The sequence below is a fragment of the Eleutherodactylus coqui genome, chromosome 1, assembly GCF_035609145.1.
Source record: "Eleutherodactylus coqui strain aEleCoq1 chromosome 1, aEleCoq1.hap1, whole genome shotgun sequence".
Taxonomy (NCBI): Eukaryota; Metazoa; Chordata; class Amphibia; order Anura; family Eleutherodactylidae; genus Eleutherodactylus; species Eleutherodactylus coqui.
The window spans coordinates 480019128-480038161 of record NC_089837.1 but is presented as its reverse complement, the minus strand read 5'-3'; the positions used below and the strand labels follow the sequence as shown (position 1 = coordinate 480038161).

The 19034-nt window shown below is 45.1% G+C and overlaps 1 protein-coding gene across 3 annotated transcripts in view; it reads left to right on the top strand.

The window, feature by feature from the left end:
• CNPY2 (canopy FGF signaling regulator 2) overlaps nucleotides 1–17251 on the top strand; it is a 30864-nt gene extending 13613 nt beyond the window's left edge. Inside the window, exons 4-7 of one of the 3 annotated variants that reach the window (XR_010787408.1) lie at nucleotides 3548–3745; nucleotides 12404–12453; nucleotides 14591–14687; nucleotides 17071–17251. Coding sequence is in view for 2 of the 3 variants with exons in the window: in XM_066585406.1 (XP_066441503.1) it covers nucleotides 3548–3745; nucleotides 12404–12434; nucleotides 13760–13932 (402 nt within the window). In the remaining variant the exon portion in view is untranslated. Of the gene's footprint in view, nucleotides 1–3547; nucleotides 3746–12403; nucleotides 12454–13759; nucleotides 14431–14590; nucleotides 14688–17070 lie in introns of those variants that run through there. The other 2 variants (XM_066585414.1, XM_066585406.1) reach the window with 2 other exon arrangements.
• The last annotated feature ends 1783 nt before the right edge of the window (nucleotides 17252–19034 follow it).

Sequence of the window (19034 nt, the reverse complement as noted above, 5' to 3'; positions counted from 1 at the left end):
CTCCACTGTTCAAAAGCCATAACCTTGTTTTTCCATCGACATGGCGGGATGAGAGTTTGTTTTATGCAGGAAAAATGTAGTTTTTATTGGTTCCATTTTTATAACACTTTTATATATGTTTTTTGGAGGGCAGGGAGAGAAAACAGTTCAATGCTGCCATTGGGTTTTTTTCTTCGTTTTTTTACACTGTTAATCATGCAGTATAAATGACGCGATACATTTTTTCTGCAGGCAGGTGCGATTATGACGATACCAAAATTATTATTTTATTTGTTTTAGGTTCTATTTTTGCACAATAAAAACCTTTCTTTTTTAAATTATTGTTTTCTTACATTGTTGCATTCAAAGTTCCACAGCTCTTTTATTTTTCCATGGACGGAGGGCTTGTTTTTTGCTAGACAAACTGTAGTTTTTATTGGTACCATTTTAGGGTACATACGGCTTTTTTTTATCACTCTTAGGGCGCATTCAGACGACCGTATATCGGCTGGGTTTTCACGCCCAGCCAATAAACTGCGTCTCTCTCTGCAGGGGGGAGCCTGGAAGAGCTGGGAGCAGTGCTCTGAGCTCCTGCCTCCTCTCCACCCCCCTGCACTATTTTCAATGAGGAGAGGCGGGACGGGGGTGGAGCTAATTCCCAAAATTTAGCCATGCCCCCCATCCCGCCTCCTTTCATTGCAAATAGTACAGAGGGGCAGAGAGGGGGTGTAGAGGAGGCAGAGAGGGGGCGGGAGCTCAGAGCACTGCTCACGGCTCTTCCAGCCTTCACCCCCTGCAGAGAGAGACGCCGTATATCGGCTTGACGTGAAAACCTAGCCGATATACGGTCGTCTGAATGCACCCTAAGAGTGATAAAAAAATATGTATATCGCTCGTCTGAATGCGCCCTAATTGTGAGGTTTTTGTAGGCAAAATGAACAAAATAAGCTCTTTGCCTCCTCTTTTTTTTTTTTTTTTTTTTTTTTTTTTTTACAGTTTTTGCCGTGCAGAATAAATAGTATGTTTGATTTTTTTGGACAGGCCGTTACAGATACGATGATACCAAATATGTGGGTTTTTCAAATATTTTAAAATATGTTTTTATACAAACAAGGGAAAGTGAGCAAAAAAAGTTTTTTTTAATTATTTTTTGCACTATTTTTATTTTTTAAATATTCTTTTATGTCCTTGCAGGGGACTTGAATTGTAAAAGCTCTGATCGCAATGACAATGCATTGCAGTACTTTCCATGGCATCCACAGGACATACGTTTACATTGTGTTGCATTAACTACCACCCTGCCATCTTCTGGCATTAAGGGGTTAAAGAGGTTGATCACTTTATAATTACTGTAAAAATATGCTTTGGAAATGTGATTCTGAGTAACTTAGTCATGTACTTTTGTTCATGCACTGCTCCATTCTGCTGAATCTGTGAAACCATGTCATCCTGCCCTCGCTATTCCTCCTTCCGTAACATTGCTGACTGTGGAGTGACATGTGACCATACATGTCACCCTGCCTCCTCCATTGTAATACATTAGTAAGTTATTCAGAATCACATGCCCAAAGCATTTTTTATAATCATTGTGAAGTGGCCAATCCCTTTAAGGTGACCATACGCATTAGATGAACATCAACTGAACACGCATCTTGGCGATGCCGGCAAACCGCCTATTGTGTATGGGAGTGTCTTGACTCTGCCTCGGCATCAGATTTTAGGAAAGGGTTAGGCATGTTGAATTTCAGCATGCGCAATCCTCTTTGTTCTCTTGTTAGATGAGCCGCCGCCAGAGGAGTCTGCGGGGCGCCGAGGAGCCTGCGGGGCGCCGAGGAGCCTGCGGGGCGCCGAGGTGCCTGTAGGTTGCTGAGGTTTCCGTAGGGTACAGAGGTGTCTGGTAGCAACTTATTCCCCTCTTGCTGTTGATAACACATGCCAAGCTGAGTGCACACAAGTGATTGGATGGTCTGGGAATGGTTTCCAGATGAATACCTGTTGGCTGAATGAGCGTTTGTCTGACAGCTCTCTAAGGTATTTGATGCACCTTCAAAAAGTGCCCATACACTTTTTAAAGTTGGGGAAAATGGACAATTTTAAACAAAAAAAAAATCATCAGGTGAAATTTTACAGTGAACAGTTGTGACAGCCGACGGATGTCCTCGTCTAGAAAGACGCCGGCTGCGTTTGAAATTTTCGTCTGATAGTCGGATACAAGATGTTTTACTTTTCAAAGAAAGAATGTTTTTCAGAAAACCCTTGGACTTTGGCCTAGTAACACTGAACATGTCTGACCAGTTTTAACAACTATAACGGCCGGTTTGGGCTGAAACGTTTCTGGCTGCATCTGTGAAATCTCAATCATCAGGCGATTTTATTATGCAACAGTTCAAACATAAACCTATATCCAATGAGGATGGCCTCCGTAATGGTGCCTTTACATGTGGCGACTATCATTTAAACCATCGCTGTCAATGGCGAATTCGGGTGATAGTCGTCTTGTGTACACGCCGCCATTGAGCGAGAAATCACTCATTTGTCGGGGTTGCTTGGTTTCACTGTTCTACAAAAATTAGGAAGTTTTTTTAAACAGAGACATGATTAGGTAATTTTACAGAATTTGGTGGTGCTGAAAGAAAATGACATTGAAAATGGGAGCTTGATTCGTGTTTCTTCATTGCCCTTACTTCCCATACTGCATTGCGCTGTCCAATCAGCAGGAAGGCAGTACATCGATGCCCATCCCTCTGCTTTCCCAGGATGATCAGACAATCGGAGACATTCTAGCCAAATGGTTAGTAAACCCACTCTAGTTTGTGTGTGTGTATGTAATGTTTACATGTACAGCAGGACAGGCAGAGACTGTGAAGACCGTTATCACAGTGTCTGCACATCTGTCCGCCTGCAGCCTGTGAGTGCACAGAAGCTGTCTGTGAAGATAACCCCTTCCCCTGCTGGTATGCAAACTAAAATAAGCTAGTAGATGAGCAGAAGTTGTCTGAAAGGTTAAGGGTCAAGTTCCCATGGAACTGACTCCTAGGGTGACGTCACATCGTGCTGTTTTTGCGGGGTGGTTTGTCATTGCCTTCCCCAGCCTGAAAAGTTAGTGCCCCTTTAAGACTACGAGGACCAGCATAATAAGGTCAGAAGTGTAATTTCAACAATATTTCTGCCATCTGCCTGCCTCCTTTATCTTACTTAAAGTAATAGTAAACAGTTTTACATTCCTAGGGGTCCGCTCACATCTTTGCCGGAGGCTTCATTTGACCTGGCAGAAAGTGCTGGACAAAATAGCTCAGCATGCTGCACCATTTTGTACAGTAAAGCATAGGTTGGAATGCCGAAAGTCGGACAGACCGCATTCTAGTCAGTGGGTTCCATTCGGAGCCGTTTGCCTCCAGCATGTTTCGGTTCTGATATTCTTGTTGTTCAGCTCCGGGGACAGAGCCGAGCAATGGAAATCAGCCGGAGCCCAGGGTGCAGACGTGAATGGGGCCTAAGTCTGCCTTTTTGTTGCCTTTTAACTGCAGTAAGTCTAATCTTGCCTTATTTCTTGTTATGTTACATTTAGGTTCCCTATGCCCGAACGGAAGCCCATCTTATGGAGCTCCTGGAGCGTGTTTGTGAAAACATGAAAGCGTATGGTGAGAGGATAGACCCAGAAACACACCGTAAATCCTACGTACGTGTCCTTTCTCGTGACGGCAAGACAATGGATGCTTCCAACACAAACATTGACAAAGCAGTGATATCTGATTTGAAATTCACAGTGAGTATCATCTGCTCTTCGTGTATGAAGTCTGCATGCTAATAGCTATTGGCTGCATATCGTTACTGTTTTCTAGGTCAGGAACGCTATCTTTTCTCCTTAGGGAGAGCAGTAAGAAGGTGAGTGAGGAGACTTATAAGGCCATTCCTGCTCCTCTGGCGAATATGCAAATAAGGGAGATGGAACTATACCTCTGCAGCGCCACCTATTGGAAGGCAGTGCAGCATTCCTGCAAGTCAATGTTAGACTCTTTATACAAGCCTTGTAACAATCTAACATCGACTTGCAAGAATGCTGCTTTCCAATAGGTAGCGCTGCAGAGGTATTGTTCCATCTCCCTTATGTATTTTCTAGGTAAGACAACCTCCTTAATGCATATAAAATACAGTAATTTTGCATGTTATTACTTATTTTAAAAAAAAAACAAAAAACTGCAGTATTTAGTGATAAACATAGCCACAACTCACGTCAGGGGAGAAATCAATCACTGGGCCTCAATAATCAAAAGTGTCCGACAGTAAAACTGTCTTTGTTGCCCATTTCAACTGATCACTTCTCAGCTTTCATTTCTTAGGGTTGTTTACATGTAGCAGAAATGCTGCGGAAATCCGCAGCCGATTTCAGAAGACCCTACACACTTCCCTCACCTCTGCAGGATTCTCGCACTCGGCGCTTCCTTTACCAGGCACCTGGTGGCTGCTAGTGAGCGCAGCGCCACTGGTCCGGGGATGCAGCTGATTTCGAGTCAAGATCTGCATCGATAGCGCGGTTTTTGACTTTGTCTCTTTTGCCTCAAAATTTTCTGCTGCGGAAAATCCACAGCCTTCGCTCTTTGTGTAAACATACCCCAATGCTGTTGTAAAATGAAAATTGTGCTCTGATCGGTTGCTTCGGGCAACAAGGACAGCTTTAGGCCCACGGGCGGAAATTCCGCGGCGGGATTTCTCACAGAATTTCCGCCCATGCCCGCCTGCCTGGGAATGCATTACAAAACGCAATCCTATGCAGACGGCTGCAATTTGTTTGCATGAAAATACACACGGAAACCAAATCGTGGCATGTTCTATTTCTGTGCGGGTCTTGCAGAGGCCCGCACATAAATGTCACTCCCGACGCACCAGCTTCGCACTGTACATGTACCGCTGGCCAGCAGCCGGCACATCACAGAGCCGGAGCCGCGGGAGCAGGTGAGAGCCGCACTGGTCCCTGCAGGAATTCGGGTTGGATCCTGCTGCAAGAATTGTGCAGGCGGCCTTACTCTTAGACAGTTTTAATCACTGTGTCCCAATATTGAAAGAAAATGGCATCAGTGCAGCATTAAAGAGTTGTATTAAGATACACTTTTATCACCTATCCATAGTAATCTTGTAGATATGATACCTTATAATGTCTAACAAAAATACATGATGTTATAGCAAGCTTTCCAACCTACAAGGGTTCTTCTTCAGGTTTCAATGGGACTGCTGGAGATAGCCAAGTAAAAGCGCTTATCTATGTCCGTCGGCCCCATGGAAATTTAATGGAGCATCGGCAGTAAATAGCTCCATATATTCTACCGTCACTACGACTGAGAGAAGCGATCCTGCAGTAATAAGAAAAGGGGGACTTGAGACCCCAGTTCTCGGGATCAGTGGGGGTCTTATTGATGAGACACCAACTGTTTTGATTTTTATCATCTATCGTATGCTTAGGTGATAAAAAGTGTACAACCCCTTTAACAGAGGCAAGAAATCAATCAATCAAGCTGTCTTTCTGATGAAGAGAATACAGCAGGTAGTGGCGGCATTGAGTGTATCACCGTCCTATGGGGTCAACGCCTCTCCTCCAGAGACGGTCATGTTATCTGCAACACTTATGTTTATCACTGGTGATCAATCCCCCAACCACAAACGGCAGAGTGATCTACTCAGTACCGCTATTGGCTGCATTCTCTTCGTGAGACCGACTATAGTCTCCAGAATTCTTTATAACCTACTGATACAGTAAGTGTGATAACTGCTTTACCTACAGTCCGTCCTCCGCCCACTTACCCCTGATGACCGTACTGATCCAGGATTAGCACTAGATATGCATTCAGAGCTGCATTATACAGGTTCCACCAATGAAATCTCCTAATATTCCCTGCTGCTCAGTGTCTGCACAGGGCTTGTCATTTACATTCAGTGAAGTGTAGCCTTTACACCAAATACTGAAATATAATGCAATGTTGGTAGTTAATAAAGATGAGCGAGCGTACTCGGCCACACCCCTTTTTCGCCCGAGCACCGCAATTTTCGAGTACTTCCGTACTCGGGCGAAAAGATTCGGGGGGCGCCGTGGGTGAGTGGGGGGTTGCAGCGGGGAGTGGGGGGGAGAGGGAGAGAGAGAGGGCTCCCCCCTGTTCCCCGCTGCTACCCCCCACGCCGCCACGCCTCCCCCTGCCCCCCGGATCTTTTCACCTGAGTACTGAAGTACTCGAAAATCGCGATGCTCGATGAGTAAATACTCGAAATGAGTAGATTCGCTCATCTCTAGTAGTTAACTTAAAGCGTCCCGAGCTGTCAGGGTGCATTCACTTTGCAGTTGTGAGCTGTCGGGGTGCATTCACTTTGCAGTTGTAGCGTTTGTTTGGGGTATATGCGCTAGGAAACCGCAGATGTAAACTTTTCCATAGGCCTCCTCATTCACCCGACGTGTCCCTTTGGGCTGGTATATGGCAGTATATCTCATTTTGCAGTGTGGAATTATGTAGTCAGCCAAGCTATTCTATACGGTAGTGTCCAGTCGAAAAAATGTACTCTATGGGGTCTACTTATTTTTTAACATTCAAGCTTATAGGTAACACAGATGTATACCTATAGAGTTGCATCCATCAGAAGTATATGTTGGGTAAACCAGCTAAAGTATACATCGGATGTGCCCTTCAAACTGTGGGTGCACCCTTACAGGTGCATACTCCTAAGGGGCCTTTTAGACAAGACGATAATCGTTTGAACGAATGAGTGACATCACGGTTCGCTCTGGTGTAGTCTGTGGTAAATACATCATTGGCTCGATTTTTGCCTGATGCGCCTCGCAACAAGATCTCATTTGTATGTAGTCTTTGTGTGATATTTTAATCCCATGGACTTCCCTAGTTAGGACGGGAAAAATAAGTCCTATGGACTGTTTATCTGTCAGATCAACGTTGGATTTTTTTACTGACAACCACACAATTTTGCCATGGATTTCGTTCTGGACCCACATATGGATTTAGCAGTCATCCATGAGGCCAATCCTTGTGGGGCCACCCGACATGGTGTCCATACCAAGCATTGACATTTCAGAATCTGTGTGCGGTACCTGAGGGACTATGGAGGCGATTTTCATAGCATTCAAAAGAATAATAAAAGTAAGCGGATTTCACTACGGATTTGGACGCAATATTCCACAACGAGAACTAGGCTGAAGAGGAGAATTTTTGTTGTACTCAGTAACATGTTTTCTAGGGTGGTTTGTAATGTGCAAATATGAACATAGAAAGAATAAGTGTGACATTCTAGTCTGACTAAAACTGTAGTCAAAGTGACCTGCGGTTTCGGGACAGCATTCTGGAGGAGGTTAATGTATTACCTGCCATTGTTCTTCCCTGCCACCCATTCAATCTGCTGTTTCCAGACTCCATTTGGCTGGCTACAGTAATTTTCTAAGTGCCTAATGCACACTGTGCACTGCTCCCCAATTGGCCAGTGCTGATCACATGAGCAACTCTGGCCAGTCATAGAGCAGATACAGTGCATTGGTAGTCTAACACTACCAATGCACAGTGGGGAAGTCTGAAGATTGTATCAGCCATGGCTGAAAAATGGATGGAAAAGAATAACACCTGCAGGTAAAATACTCCTTTTGCCCTCCGGTCCCAGGATAGAATATTGTCCTGAAAGCAGACGGTTGTTTTAAATGGTATATTTTTACTCTTTAATGTGAAATAAGGTGAAATAGTTGATGTATTACAGCACCAGTGCATGCCTAGTTCTGTGGGATGCAAATGGGTAACCTATTAGAAGAGCTGAATGCTTTCAATAGGCACATGACTTGCTAAACAGTAACTGGCACATTTCTGCCGTGTTCCCAGACCATTTGCCTTTTTGCTCCTACTGTGTCTGAGACCGGACATATTGACTTATTTACTGAAACAGGACAGTCATTTGATTTTTGAGCAGATCTTGCTGAAGGGAACGACCACAGGATTATACTGTGTAGCTCCTAGAAGCCTTCTGTTACCTTCGTCCTGGACTTCCAACAGGAACAGGGTACGGGGGGCAGCCAGAACAGACACCGGAAACTAGGAATACGGGTGGCTAGGCGCAGGACGGGAAACGTTTTCAAATCGGGCGTGGTGGCAGAAACACCAACTGGACAGTGAACTGCATACAGAGAACTGGACACACGGACAAACATAACGTAGGAACTGACAAACGACCAAAACACTCACCTTGCATACCTGCACACATAACAGATGGCATTGCTGTGAAAGTACGAGGTATTGGTTCATAAATTGTCCAAGTCACTTTAGGCCGCAAGCCACTCTAACAAGACAACATTCACCAGAGCCTTGCCTACAAGCAGGACTATTGCCCTGATAAGGGCGGCCCCACACTGGAACCCAAGGGCCACACTAGCCTAGAGATGATAAACGATCCTGCAAGACAAACTGACATGAAACTGTCAGAAAATAAATGTAAGAACACACACAAAACAAGACTATCCACACCTAATGTCTGGCCACCTGCACAAACACTGGACCTGACACTGTTCACACAACTAACACATACACAGGCATGCAGGAAACCAAACCCTAGAGTGAAGTGATACCAGCTTCCTCTAGCAGAAGGATGGATATATAAATATATATATTTTTATATATATATATATATATATATATATATATATATATATATATATATATATATATATATATATATATATGTGTGTGTGCAGCAGACCAGCGGGGATTGGCTGGCAGGAGAAACTCCACACCCAGCCAGCTCAATTAACCCTCACCTGTGACTCTGTGCTCATGGAAACCTGTAGAACTACAGGTTCCAGCAGCACAACCTAACACCTTCTAATTGTTGGGGTGATACGACTGGATTCAGCTCTGTTAGGTGGGTTTGTTCTCACTAGTTTGGGACACATTCTCCCTCCCGTTTTGTCCAAACGGAAAAGTAAAAAAGTAAAACTAAGGGTACTTTCACATGGTACGACTATCAGGTGCTTTAGTATCCAACAGTCATCCCAACGACTCGTTCTTTTACACAGGAGTGATAGTCATTAAGTGAATGGAGGCGGAGCAGCTGGAGATCTCTTACGGTCGCTCCCACCTCCATCCACATTGGACAGGCAGTCATTCGAAGATGAGCAACTTCCTGTTTACACTGAGCCAGAGGTCGCTCATTAGTTACTTTGTTTCAGTGAGCTAAAACGAAGCAATTAATGAGGGATTTCTTGCCCTGACGGCTCTTTCTTTTCCACAATACAACTATCGGTCAAAATCGCTCGTTTGAGCAAATATTCGGGTCAATCTAGTCAGCCCATGTAAAGGTACCCTGACCAACAAACAGCCTGCAGCAATAATAAAGTACAGTACAGGGTGATCGAAAAATATCCAAATAAATGAAGACCGGGGATCCTTTTATGCCGACACATTTGCTCCAGGAGTTGATCTCGCTGATCATCGCTCATCTGCTCAGGCGTCACACAAGCCAATTCTATTGGGGGACAAACGATCATAAATACGATCATTGGTCCCCATGGAGCTTTCATTGGTCAGCTGCTCATCTCTTCGTTTACATGAGATTTACAGCTGACCAGCAAGCATTTTTATGCTTATAAAAACGAGCCGATCGTCCCACAAATGAGCGTTAGCTTGCGTTCGTTGGCTGATCATTTGCAATTTAACAAGGCCCAAATGGGCAAATGTTCTTGGCCAATATCAGGGCATGTAAAAGGCCCTTTAGGCATGATACTTGTATCATGGAGAATAGTAGTGTTTACTAAGATGGACATGTAATAATAATAATAATCTTTATTTGTATAGCGCCAACTTATTCCGCAGCGCTTTCAGGCATGGATAAATGCAAAACAATACAACAATTACAATATAAGGTACATTGGGTTAGACACAAATGGGTTGAGGGTGGTACAGAAGGTGCAAGGGTTGGGGAACACAGGCAATAGGAAATTTTATGTACAGATCATTTATCAGAAGGCAAACAGGGTGGAGCACCATAGGGAGGGGCGAGGGACTAGGTCAGGAGATTTGGTATGCTTCCCTGAAGAGGTGCGTTTTTAAGGCACGTCTGAAATTTCGTGCATCGGGAATTGTCCGGATGCCTTGGGGTAGAGCATTCCAGAGGGTGGGTGCTGCTCTGGTGAAGTCCTGTAGGCGAGCATGAGAGGTTCGTATTACAGGGGCGTTTAGTCTGAGTGTGTTAGCCGATCGGAGTGAGCGGGCTGGCTGGTGTACTGACAGTAGGGAGGCGATGTATGGTGGCGCAACGCCATGCAGAGCTTTGTGAGTGAGGTAGAGGAGTTTAAATTTAGTTATGCAGTGGATGGGCAGCCAATGCAGCGACTGGCATAATGCAGAGGCGTCTGAATAACGACTGGATAGAAAAATGAGCCTAGCTGCTGCATTTAGTATGGATTGGAGCGGAGCGAGTCTAGTGCGGGGGAGGCCAATGAGTAGCGAGTTGCAGTAGTCAAGCCGGGAGTGGATGAGTGCAACCACGAGCGTCTTTAGCGTGTCCGTGGTTAGGAACGGACGTATTTTAGCAATATTTCTGAGGTGCATGTGGCATGTTTGGGCCAGAGATTGGATATGGGGGGCAAAGGAGAGGTCAGAGTCCAGTGTGACCCCAAGGCATCGGGCATGCCGTCGGGGGGTTATGATGGTGCCAGACACTGGAATGGAGATGTTGAGGGGAGGTCGGTTAGAAGGTGGAAAGACAAGGAGGTCAGTTTTAGAGAGGTTTAGTTTGAGAAAAAGGGAGGACATAGTGTTAGAGACAGCGGACAGACAGTCAGTGATATTTTGGAGGAATGGTCCAGAGATCTCACGAGAGGAGGTGTATAGTTGGGTGTCGTCAGCATAGAGATGGTATTGGAGGCCGAATCTGTGGATCGTTTGTCCAAGTGGGGCAGTATAGATAGAGAAAAGAAGGGGACCAAGGACCGAGCCCTGGGGTACCCCGACAGCGAGAGGAAGTGGAGCAGAGATAGAACCAGCAAAGGAAACACTGAAAGAGCGGTCAGAGAACTAGGAAAAGAACCAGGAGAGAGCAGTATCCTTTAGACCACTAGAGTGGAGCATAGTGAGAAGGAGGGTATGGTCGACAGTGTCAAATGCAGCAGACAGGTCAAGGAGGATTAGTAGGGAGTAATCACCTCTCGACTTTGCAGTCATCAGGTCATTTGTTACTTTTGTAAGGGCAGTTTCGGTCGAGTGTAGAGAGCGGAAACCAGACTGGAGGGGGTCGAGGAGTGAGTTGTCAGAGAGAAAGCGAGTTAGCCGGGAGTAGACCAGGCGTTCCAGTAATTTGGAGATAAAGGGGAGGTTTGAGACGGGTCGGTAGTTAGCAGCATTAGTCGGGTCCAGGGTTGGTTTTTTAAGCAGAGGGGATATAATGGAGTGTTTGAATGAGGAGGGAAAAGTGCCAGAGGTTAGGGAGAGGTTGCAGATTGTGGTAAGGTGAGTAATGAGAGCTGGGGAAAGGGAGCGGAGGAGGTGAGAGGGGAGAGGGTCGCTGGCGCAGGTGGTAGGGCGGGCAGCGGAAAGGAGCCTGGAGACTTCTTCCTCTGTCGTTGGTTCTAGTGTAGATAGTGAGTAGGTGCTGGGTGCAGTGCTGATGAAGCTGGGATCAGGGCTAACCATGCAGCTTTCAGAGATTTCTTTTCGAATGTGGTCGATTTTTTCTTTGAAATAGGCAGCTAGTTCTCCAGCAGTCAGGTCTGTCGCAGGGGCCTGTTCCTTGGGGCTGAGGAGGGAGTGAAAGGTCTCAAAGAGTTGTTTGGGGTTGTGAGATAGTGAGGAGACAAGGGAGGTGAAATAAACTTGTTTGGCATGTCAGGAGAAGTGACAGATTCTTTTCATGGCTCAATATATAGAATCCTTTCAGAATAGGAATGATCAAAATGATGTATTGGTTGAATTCCCAACCTAAGGCCTTATTCACACCAGTGTTTTATCGCGGCTATTGGGCCTATCTGAAGCATGGGATTTCAATGCATTCAGATGGGCGATGTTGAGCCACGTAAAACCCGCTGGCTGGAAAAGATAGCACATGCACTGCCGAATTTTGACGCAACTGGCAAAGATAGGTCTCGCCCTATCTTTTGGCCACAATCAGCTGGCAGCTCCCATATAGAAGCCTAGGAGGTGCTGGTAAAGGGAGGGAGAGGGAGTTTAGCAGCAGGTAAATGACGCGATAAAAAGACCTGTGTGAAAGCAGCCTTAAGGCTTTACTGACTAGGGGAGAGTGATGTAGGACAACAGCCACGTATAAGTAGGCAATGACACGTATAATCTGTCGTAGAATAATAGCATTCATGAACACCAGCAATAGCCAAATGTGTATTCCAGGTTACATTTACTGGTGCATTAAAAGCAAACATTTTTGTCTCCTCCTATCCGTTCAGCAGTTTTATTTGTCCGGACCCCTAAACCGCAGTACGTTCCAGTATTATGGGTGGGTTGCTGTGTGATATGCTATGCCCCAGCTGGCTTTCTACTAACAAATAAACTAATGATCAATCCAGTTTCACTTGTGTCATATGTATTAATGCGTTGGAGTGGTGATGGGTTAATTGTGTCTGTATGCTGCATTTTTATAATGAATATATACTAATTGGCCACTTAATTAGAGACCCCAATCTTGTATTACATTGGACCGTCGTTGGCCTTCTGATCTGCAGCAATTCATTTTGGCAGATTTCAGTAGGTGCTGACATCGTTCTGCAGGAATATCGGCCCCTGCGGACAGGAAGGGTCTTGTGATTGCCACAAATTTGGTGGAGGTACTGATGTGCTCTAAACAGCTGACAGGAAGGGGTGATTGACTCATGCTGCTTGTGCCATATTCTGACTTCCCATCAGCGTGGTGCAGCAGTAATCTGGATCCATCTGACCAGGCGATGGACGTCCGCAGCTCAGCAATCCAATTTTTGCTCACTAGAGTCTTGCCTTTCTGTTTCTCTTAGACAGCAATGACACTTAACCCTCTTCAATCCACTGTCTGACGTCTGAAGACAGTATGATTTAAGGCTGTGCAGCTCCGATGTTGGAAGACATCCGTCGGGGTTCTCTTGCTGTATATTGCCAGGCTCTCTACTGTCGGAGCCTATCCAACGTGTCACCTCATGCAGTACTGGCTTTAGCCAGCAGAAAGCGCCGTTGTATAACGGCAGAAAAAGAGTAAGCCCCCTAGGAAAACCAGGATACAAATTGGATTGGAATGGTTTAAACTGGTCGTGTAAAACCATTCACTGTATACGCTTGACGCCGCTGCCTAAGAAAACCCACAAAGTTGGCAGCTTATGAAATTCTGGCCCCAGCTAGTCTAGCAGCAATGACCACATCTCATCGGAAGTCTCTCAAATCACTTGGTTTTGCCATTCTAATGTGGATTCACCCTGCACCGATCCACGGAAATCATGCTCACTTGATTTCATGCTGCATTCCGGGATCACGTGTCTAATTTCCATACAGGCAACCTCCAATCATTAAAGGGCCGGTGTCTCTAATAAAGTGGCAAATCAGTGTAAATTTCGTGTAACAGATATGTGTATGTGAAGGTTTGCTACGGTTAGTATTCTGCTAAAGGGTATGTTTTCACATATCGGAAATGCTGCGGATCTTCTGCCGCGCAAAATTTCACTGCAAAATCCGCAGCATTTCCGCAACAGAGACAGAGTCAAAATCCACACCTTTGATGAGGGTTTTGACTTCAGGTCAACGGGAGTCGATTTCAGAAGTTACTTCATGTTTTATTGTAGGTGCAATGGAGCATTATATAGGAGGTGGCAGTGATCTGAATAGCCTTCATCTTCTTGCAGTTGGAACTGGTGAGCCCAGCCGAAGGCTGGCTGTACGCATTATACGGCTTTATTTCGCCTGGCACCCCATATACACGCATGCTCGGTTTGGTCCGATTGTGCATGTGTTCTGAATACAGGAAAAAATAAGGATCCCTCCAAGAACAAGAGGATCACATAGTTGAAACCCAAAAAAAACAATCTTTATCATCCCAACATCTGCGGCCAGAGTCCCGAGGTCCCTGTACACATTAGATAAGTGGGTGCAGCTAATGTACATCTTAGGGCTCATTCACACAGGCGTAGGCAAGTTTGGTTCATAAAAAACGCAGTTTTCAATGCTTGCGTATGTGCGATTTTTGGTGCATATTTAGTACGCAAGTGCATTTTTTTTACATCCGCATCACATCCGTGTTCACTGCGGATTACAGAAAAAAACACCACAAGAATGACCAGGTGATGCCAGTTTTGTCAGAACCCACAGAAAACCCACAAAAAAACCTGGAGTGAACACGAATGCTAATGCGAATTTAGTGCTATTTTTTTAATGCAACCATAGACTTTAATGAGCGATCATAGTCCGCGAATACTAGCCAAAAGAGAATATGTAGCGATTTTTTTTTTTTTTTTTTTTAAACCCACTGGTCCATGTAAAAAAAAACGCATGTCTGCTCGCAATGTCTTTTGTTTGCAGGAACCTCCCTGTGTGCATGCGGGCATCTCACGTCTGTTTCTATAAGTATTTCTGAAACTTAACTACAAATGAAAATGACGTTTCTTCGTTGCTTGCAGTGTGAACGCATAGTTGAGGAATACGAAGATGAACTCATGGAATTCTTTACTCGCGAATTCGAAAACGTAAAGGACAACCTGTGCAGTAAACGAACAGGTAACTTGTTCCCTGCTGTAATAAGTTATACATAAACCCTCAGTCCGGAGGCACATGACCGCATTTGTGCACGAAAAATTTGCATGGGCAACACCTTGAAAATAGAGCCAATTGATTTCAGTGGGTTCATTCACATGCGCGTATTTGGTGCGCGCAATTGGGTTGTGCAAAAAAATATGTAGCATGCTCCACTTTGCTGCGCATTTACTCAGGGAAAGAACATGTATGGAACTCATTAAACTAATTGGGCTTATCATGTTGCATGTGTTTTTGTACACAATTCGCACGTACAAATATGCAACGCCCATTCTGCAAAATGCAGCGCACATGCTTGTGTGAATCCGGCCTACGGAGTTTATCAGTCGATTTGCACCAGTTTTTGGGGTTTTTTTACATAATAAAGCTGTAAAATGGCATACACCATAGTTGCACAAAAATTTGTAACTTTTCTCCCCACTAATCAGTTTTGGAAAATGGACGAGGGTTACTGATAAGGGGGCGAAGTCAACAACTTTGACACTTTTGCTCATAGTGGGCATAATTTATTTTCTGCCTTTAGAACAGAGCAAAATGTGTAAAATATATGAAGAGGGGTGGACCTTTTGGTAAACTTGGCACAGGTTACTCCAATGACCTTCATTTTTAGACTGACATGTACAACACCATTCTTAATAAATCCCCCTTAGGTCATTGGATGCAAAAATTCTTTCCTCTAATGATCCTGTATTTTGTTCCTGCATGTCATTCTAGTTTTTATTGGGTCATACACTTGTATTCTTCCTGCACTAGTATGACTTCATATGCCCGTGACTCGTGAGTTTTTGTAGCCCATGTTTCCCTATGGAGCCCTCCTCTCTGTTGCATCGCCCCGCACGAAAACGCGTTTTCTTGTGCGGGGCGATGCAACTTTGACAGTAGGAAATCCTACTTTCAAAGCCCTAACCTAAGCCCTAGCTGCAGGGAAAAAATTTTTAAAAGTATACATCAACTTAGAAGTGCTGTCCGGCACCGCTGCAGCTCCCTCCCGGTCCCCGACACTGTTCTTCTTTGTCTCTTCTGGCCAGGGATTGAAAAATCCCCGCCTCCTGGAAGCACTGCCTCTGATTGGCTGACTCTTAGCCAATCAGAGCCAGCACTCGATGAATGGCTGTGATTGGTTCATCTAATCTGGCTCTGATTGGCTGACGCTTAGCCAATCAGAGGCAGCGCTTTCAGGAGGCGGGGATTTTTCAATCCCCGGCCAGAAAAGATGAAGAAGATCAGTGCTGGGGACTGGGAGGAAGCTGCAGCGGCGCTGGACAGCGCTTCTAGGTGATGTATACTTTTTTAAAATTTCTCCTTGCAGCTAGGGCTTATTTTCAGGGTGGGACTTATATTTCAAGCCCCCCACCTGCCGAAAATCCTCGCAAGTGGCGCTACAATATCGCGGTATTGCTGCAAGAAAATCCAGCAATATCGCACGGACCAGTAATGTGATATCACTGTGATTTTCTTGCAGGGTTGCCATGTCGCACATGTGATGAAGACCTTAAGGCAGCCACGCACCTTAGATTGATGAGTGTTCAGTCGATAGTTATTCCTTCCAACACCCCCATACACGCTCAGCTCAGCCGTTGTCAGACACCTTTTGCAGTAGCTTATCTCTATTGAGAACAAAAGGATTGGGTATATTGAAATCCAACATGCCTGACCTTTTTTTTTCCGCCATCTGCTCTCGCTGGAGAGTCTGGATACCCCGTTCCACATTAGGTGGCCAGCTGGCCAACATTGCCCGATTCACCCTAATTTTCTCTAATATGTATGGCTACCTTTAATATACAAACCGCCCTGAAGTCTTTTCTATATCCCTAGGGTAGTCGGCACACGGTTTCCAAAGTCCCAGTTCACATCAACCGGAAACCTTATGACCCGATATCAAGGGGGCGAGTCTGCTTTGATTATGCCAGAGTTATACTTGACCACGATGATGAGGGTTAATCACCCATTAGTGCAGGAGTTAGGCTATCATTAGACAGTTGAGCATCTGTTCTAGGACAGCACAGGACAACTCTGTAGGACTTAATCTACACACCCCTTAACCGCCTCCCGAAAATGACGTATTGAAGGACATTATAGGGTTAATGTTTGCTTTATCACTGGAAAACATGATTTAGGGTTTAGGAGCAGGAAAGTTGAATCCCCGCGGCCAAACAGCTCCGTCTCTGAATGGAACCGAACAGTGCCGGACAGACCCTATTGAGTATCCGCCCAGCTTTTAGATAGGAGAAAAAGCACTTCCGGTATTTTGAGCCGGATCTGCGACGCAACCTCCGACGCAGACGTGAACCTGGCCATACAATGCAGTGCCTGATGTGTAACTGTTACAATTATTCTTTCCCTGCAGATTTGTGCGACCATGCCGTACACATACCACATGATGAACTTTGAACTGCCGCTTCTACCTCTTACATCGACCATAGAGCTTCACAAACGAGGAACAATAGTGTAATGTGAATGGGGGCTTAGTGCTGTTTGTTTCTTAAATATTTTGTACATTAAAAGAAAAATTAGATACTTTTTGTCAACATGTGATGTCTGTATTTATTTACTTTTTATGTTTTTTTTTCCATAGTTCACCAATCTTTGACATAAAATGACTCTTTGGTAGACTTTCCACACAGTAGTGTTTTTAGCTGATTGAGGAAGGGGTCCAAATAAGGAATGCCCCTTTAAAGGGAGTATGTCAGCAGTTTTGCCATACTTGGTAAGAGCAGGGGCGAAGGATGGTAAAAGCTGGCTTTTACCAGCACCAAGAAAACTAAGCTTTATTCATGTTGCGGTGCCATCATTGCAAGTGTCAAAAGGGCAGGCCTTCTGTCCATTGAGCTGGTCAATGGCTTTGATTGACAGCTGTCGTGCTTTACTGATTAGACACTATAGCTTTCCGAGTTGTGTTGAAGCTAGTGGGACAGATCACAGAGCATGTCGGGGCTCAAACCCAGGAACTCCTGTGCTCCAATCAGCAGCTTTTCCTACTGAGCTATCCAGCCTACTGGACAGCTCCTCTGCTGAACCTTATCCTAGTACCTGCTCCTGTAGTCCAGTTCCTGTCTGCATGACTGGTTCCTCCCTTCATTTAGACACCATATATAAACCTTGCCTCCCATTTCCTCACTGCGTGATTATTGTGTTCCCAGCCTGAAGTCAAGCTCCTCTACCTGCCTGCTCCTCTAAATTACCATTGCTGCTGACCTCTGGCTTCACCTGACTACTCTACCGCCTTTTGCTCTAAACTACCATTGCTGCTTCTGTGTACTGGCTTCACCTGACTATGTTACCAGTCCACACAAGTTGCAACAAGAGTCTCCAAACCTTAACTGGATGGCTACTGGACACTTCAGTCAGAAGGCCTGCCCTCTTAGCACTTGCAGCGACGATGGCATGGCAATTAAAGAGTTGTTTTCTTGGTTATGGCAAAAGACTGCACAAATGTATGATTACACCCCTTTTCCTTGCCTCTGTCTAGTATTGGCAAATCTTCCAATAGATTCCCTATGACCTCCTGCTCCTGGCCGGGTCAGATTCTGCCTGTGAAATATTGCAGCGGAATCAGACCCGATGCCCCCCAGAGACCCTATACTCACCTCTCTGGATCTGCCGCGAGTGACTCGGCAGGCAAGCCGGCGCGCATGCGCAGTGCAGCGCATGACGTACCGACGCTGGGCAGTGACGAGATTTCCCGCGATACTTCCGTAGTGCTTGCTGTGGAAGTATCATGGGACAGACCGCTTTCATTGACTGCAATGGAAGCCGAGCGTGCGATTTTCAGTATAAATTAGAACATGCTGCAATTCTCCCCCGCAAGTGGAAAATCGCAGCTGATTTCCGCTCATGGGCAGGGAAGAATCTTTTATCATACCATGTCTATAGATGGACATTGCCGTGGAATTCACGGCGGACGCCTGGCCGCAAATTCTGCAGCGATAATCCGTCTGTGGGCATTCGTTCTTTAAGTAAATAATGCTAAAACAGTATTTGATGTGAGTTTCTCTGAAAATGGATTCCAGTAGTTATTTAAAAAGCTTCATGTGGAACAAAAGCAAACCTAGACTGGGAAAAGCAGTGCTGACCAAGGCAAAAACTTCATGTGGGGCAGGTTTCCCTGACCTTAAATGGTCACTGAGCTTTCAACAAACTGAAAATTAGATATGGAGCCTGCAGAGGGGAAAACTGCTAAAAATGCAGAATACACATCATATATTGGTCAGAAATAGTTACTCAATTGTACACATGGCAACTCCATAATTGTGGATAAATGTAAGGTTATGCACATGGGCAGGAGAAACGGATGTCACTAATATACAGTAA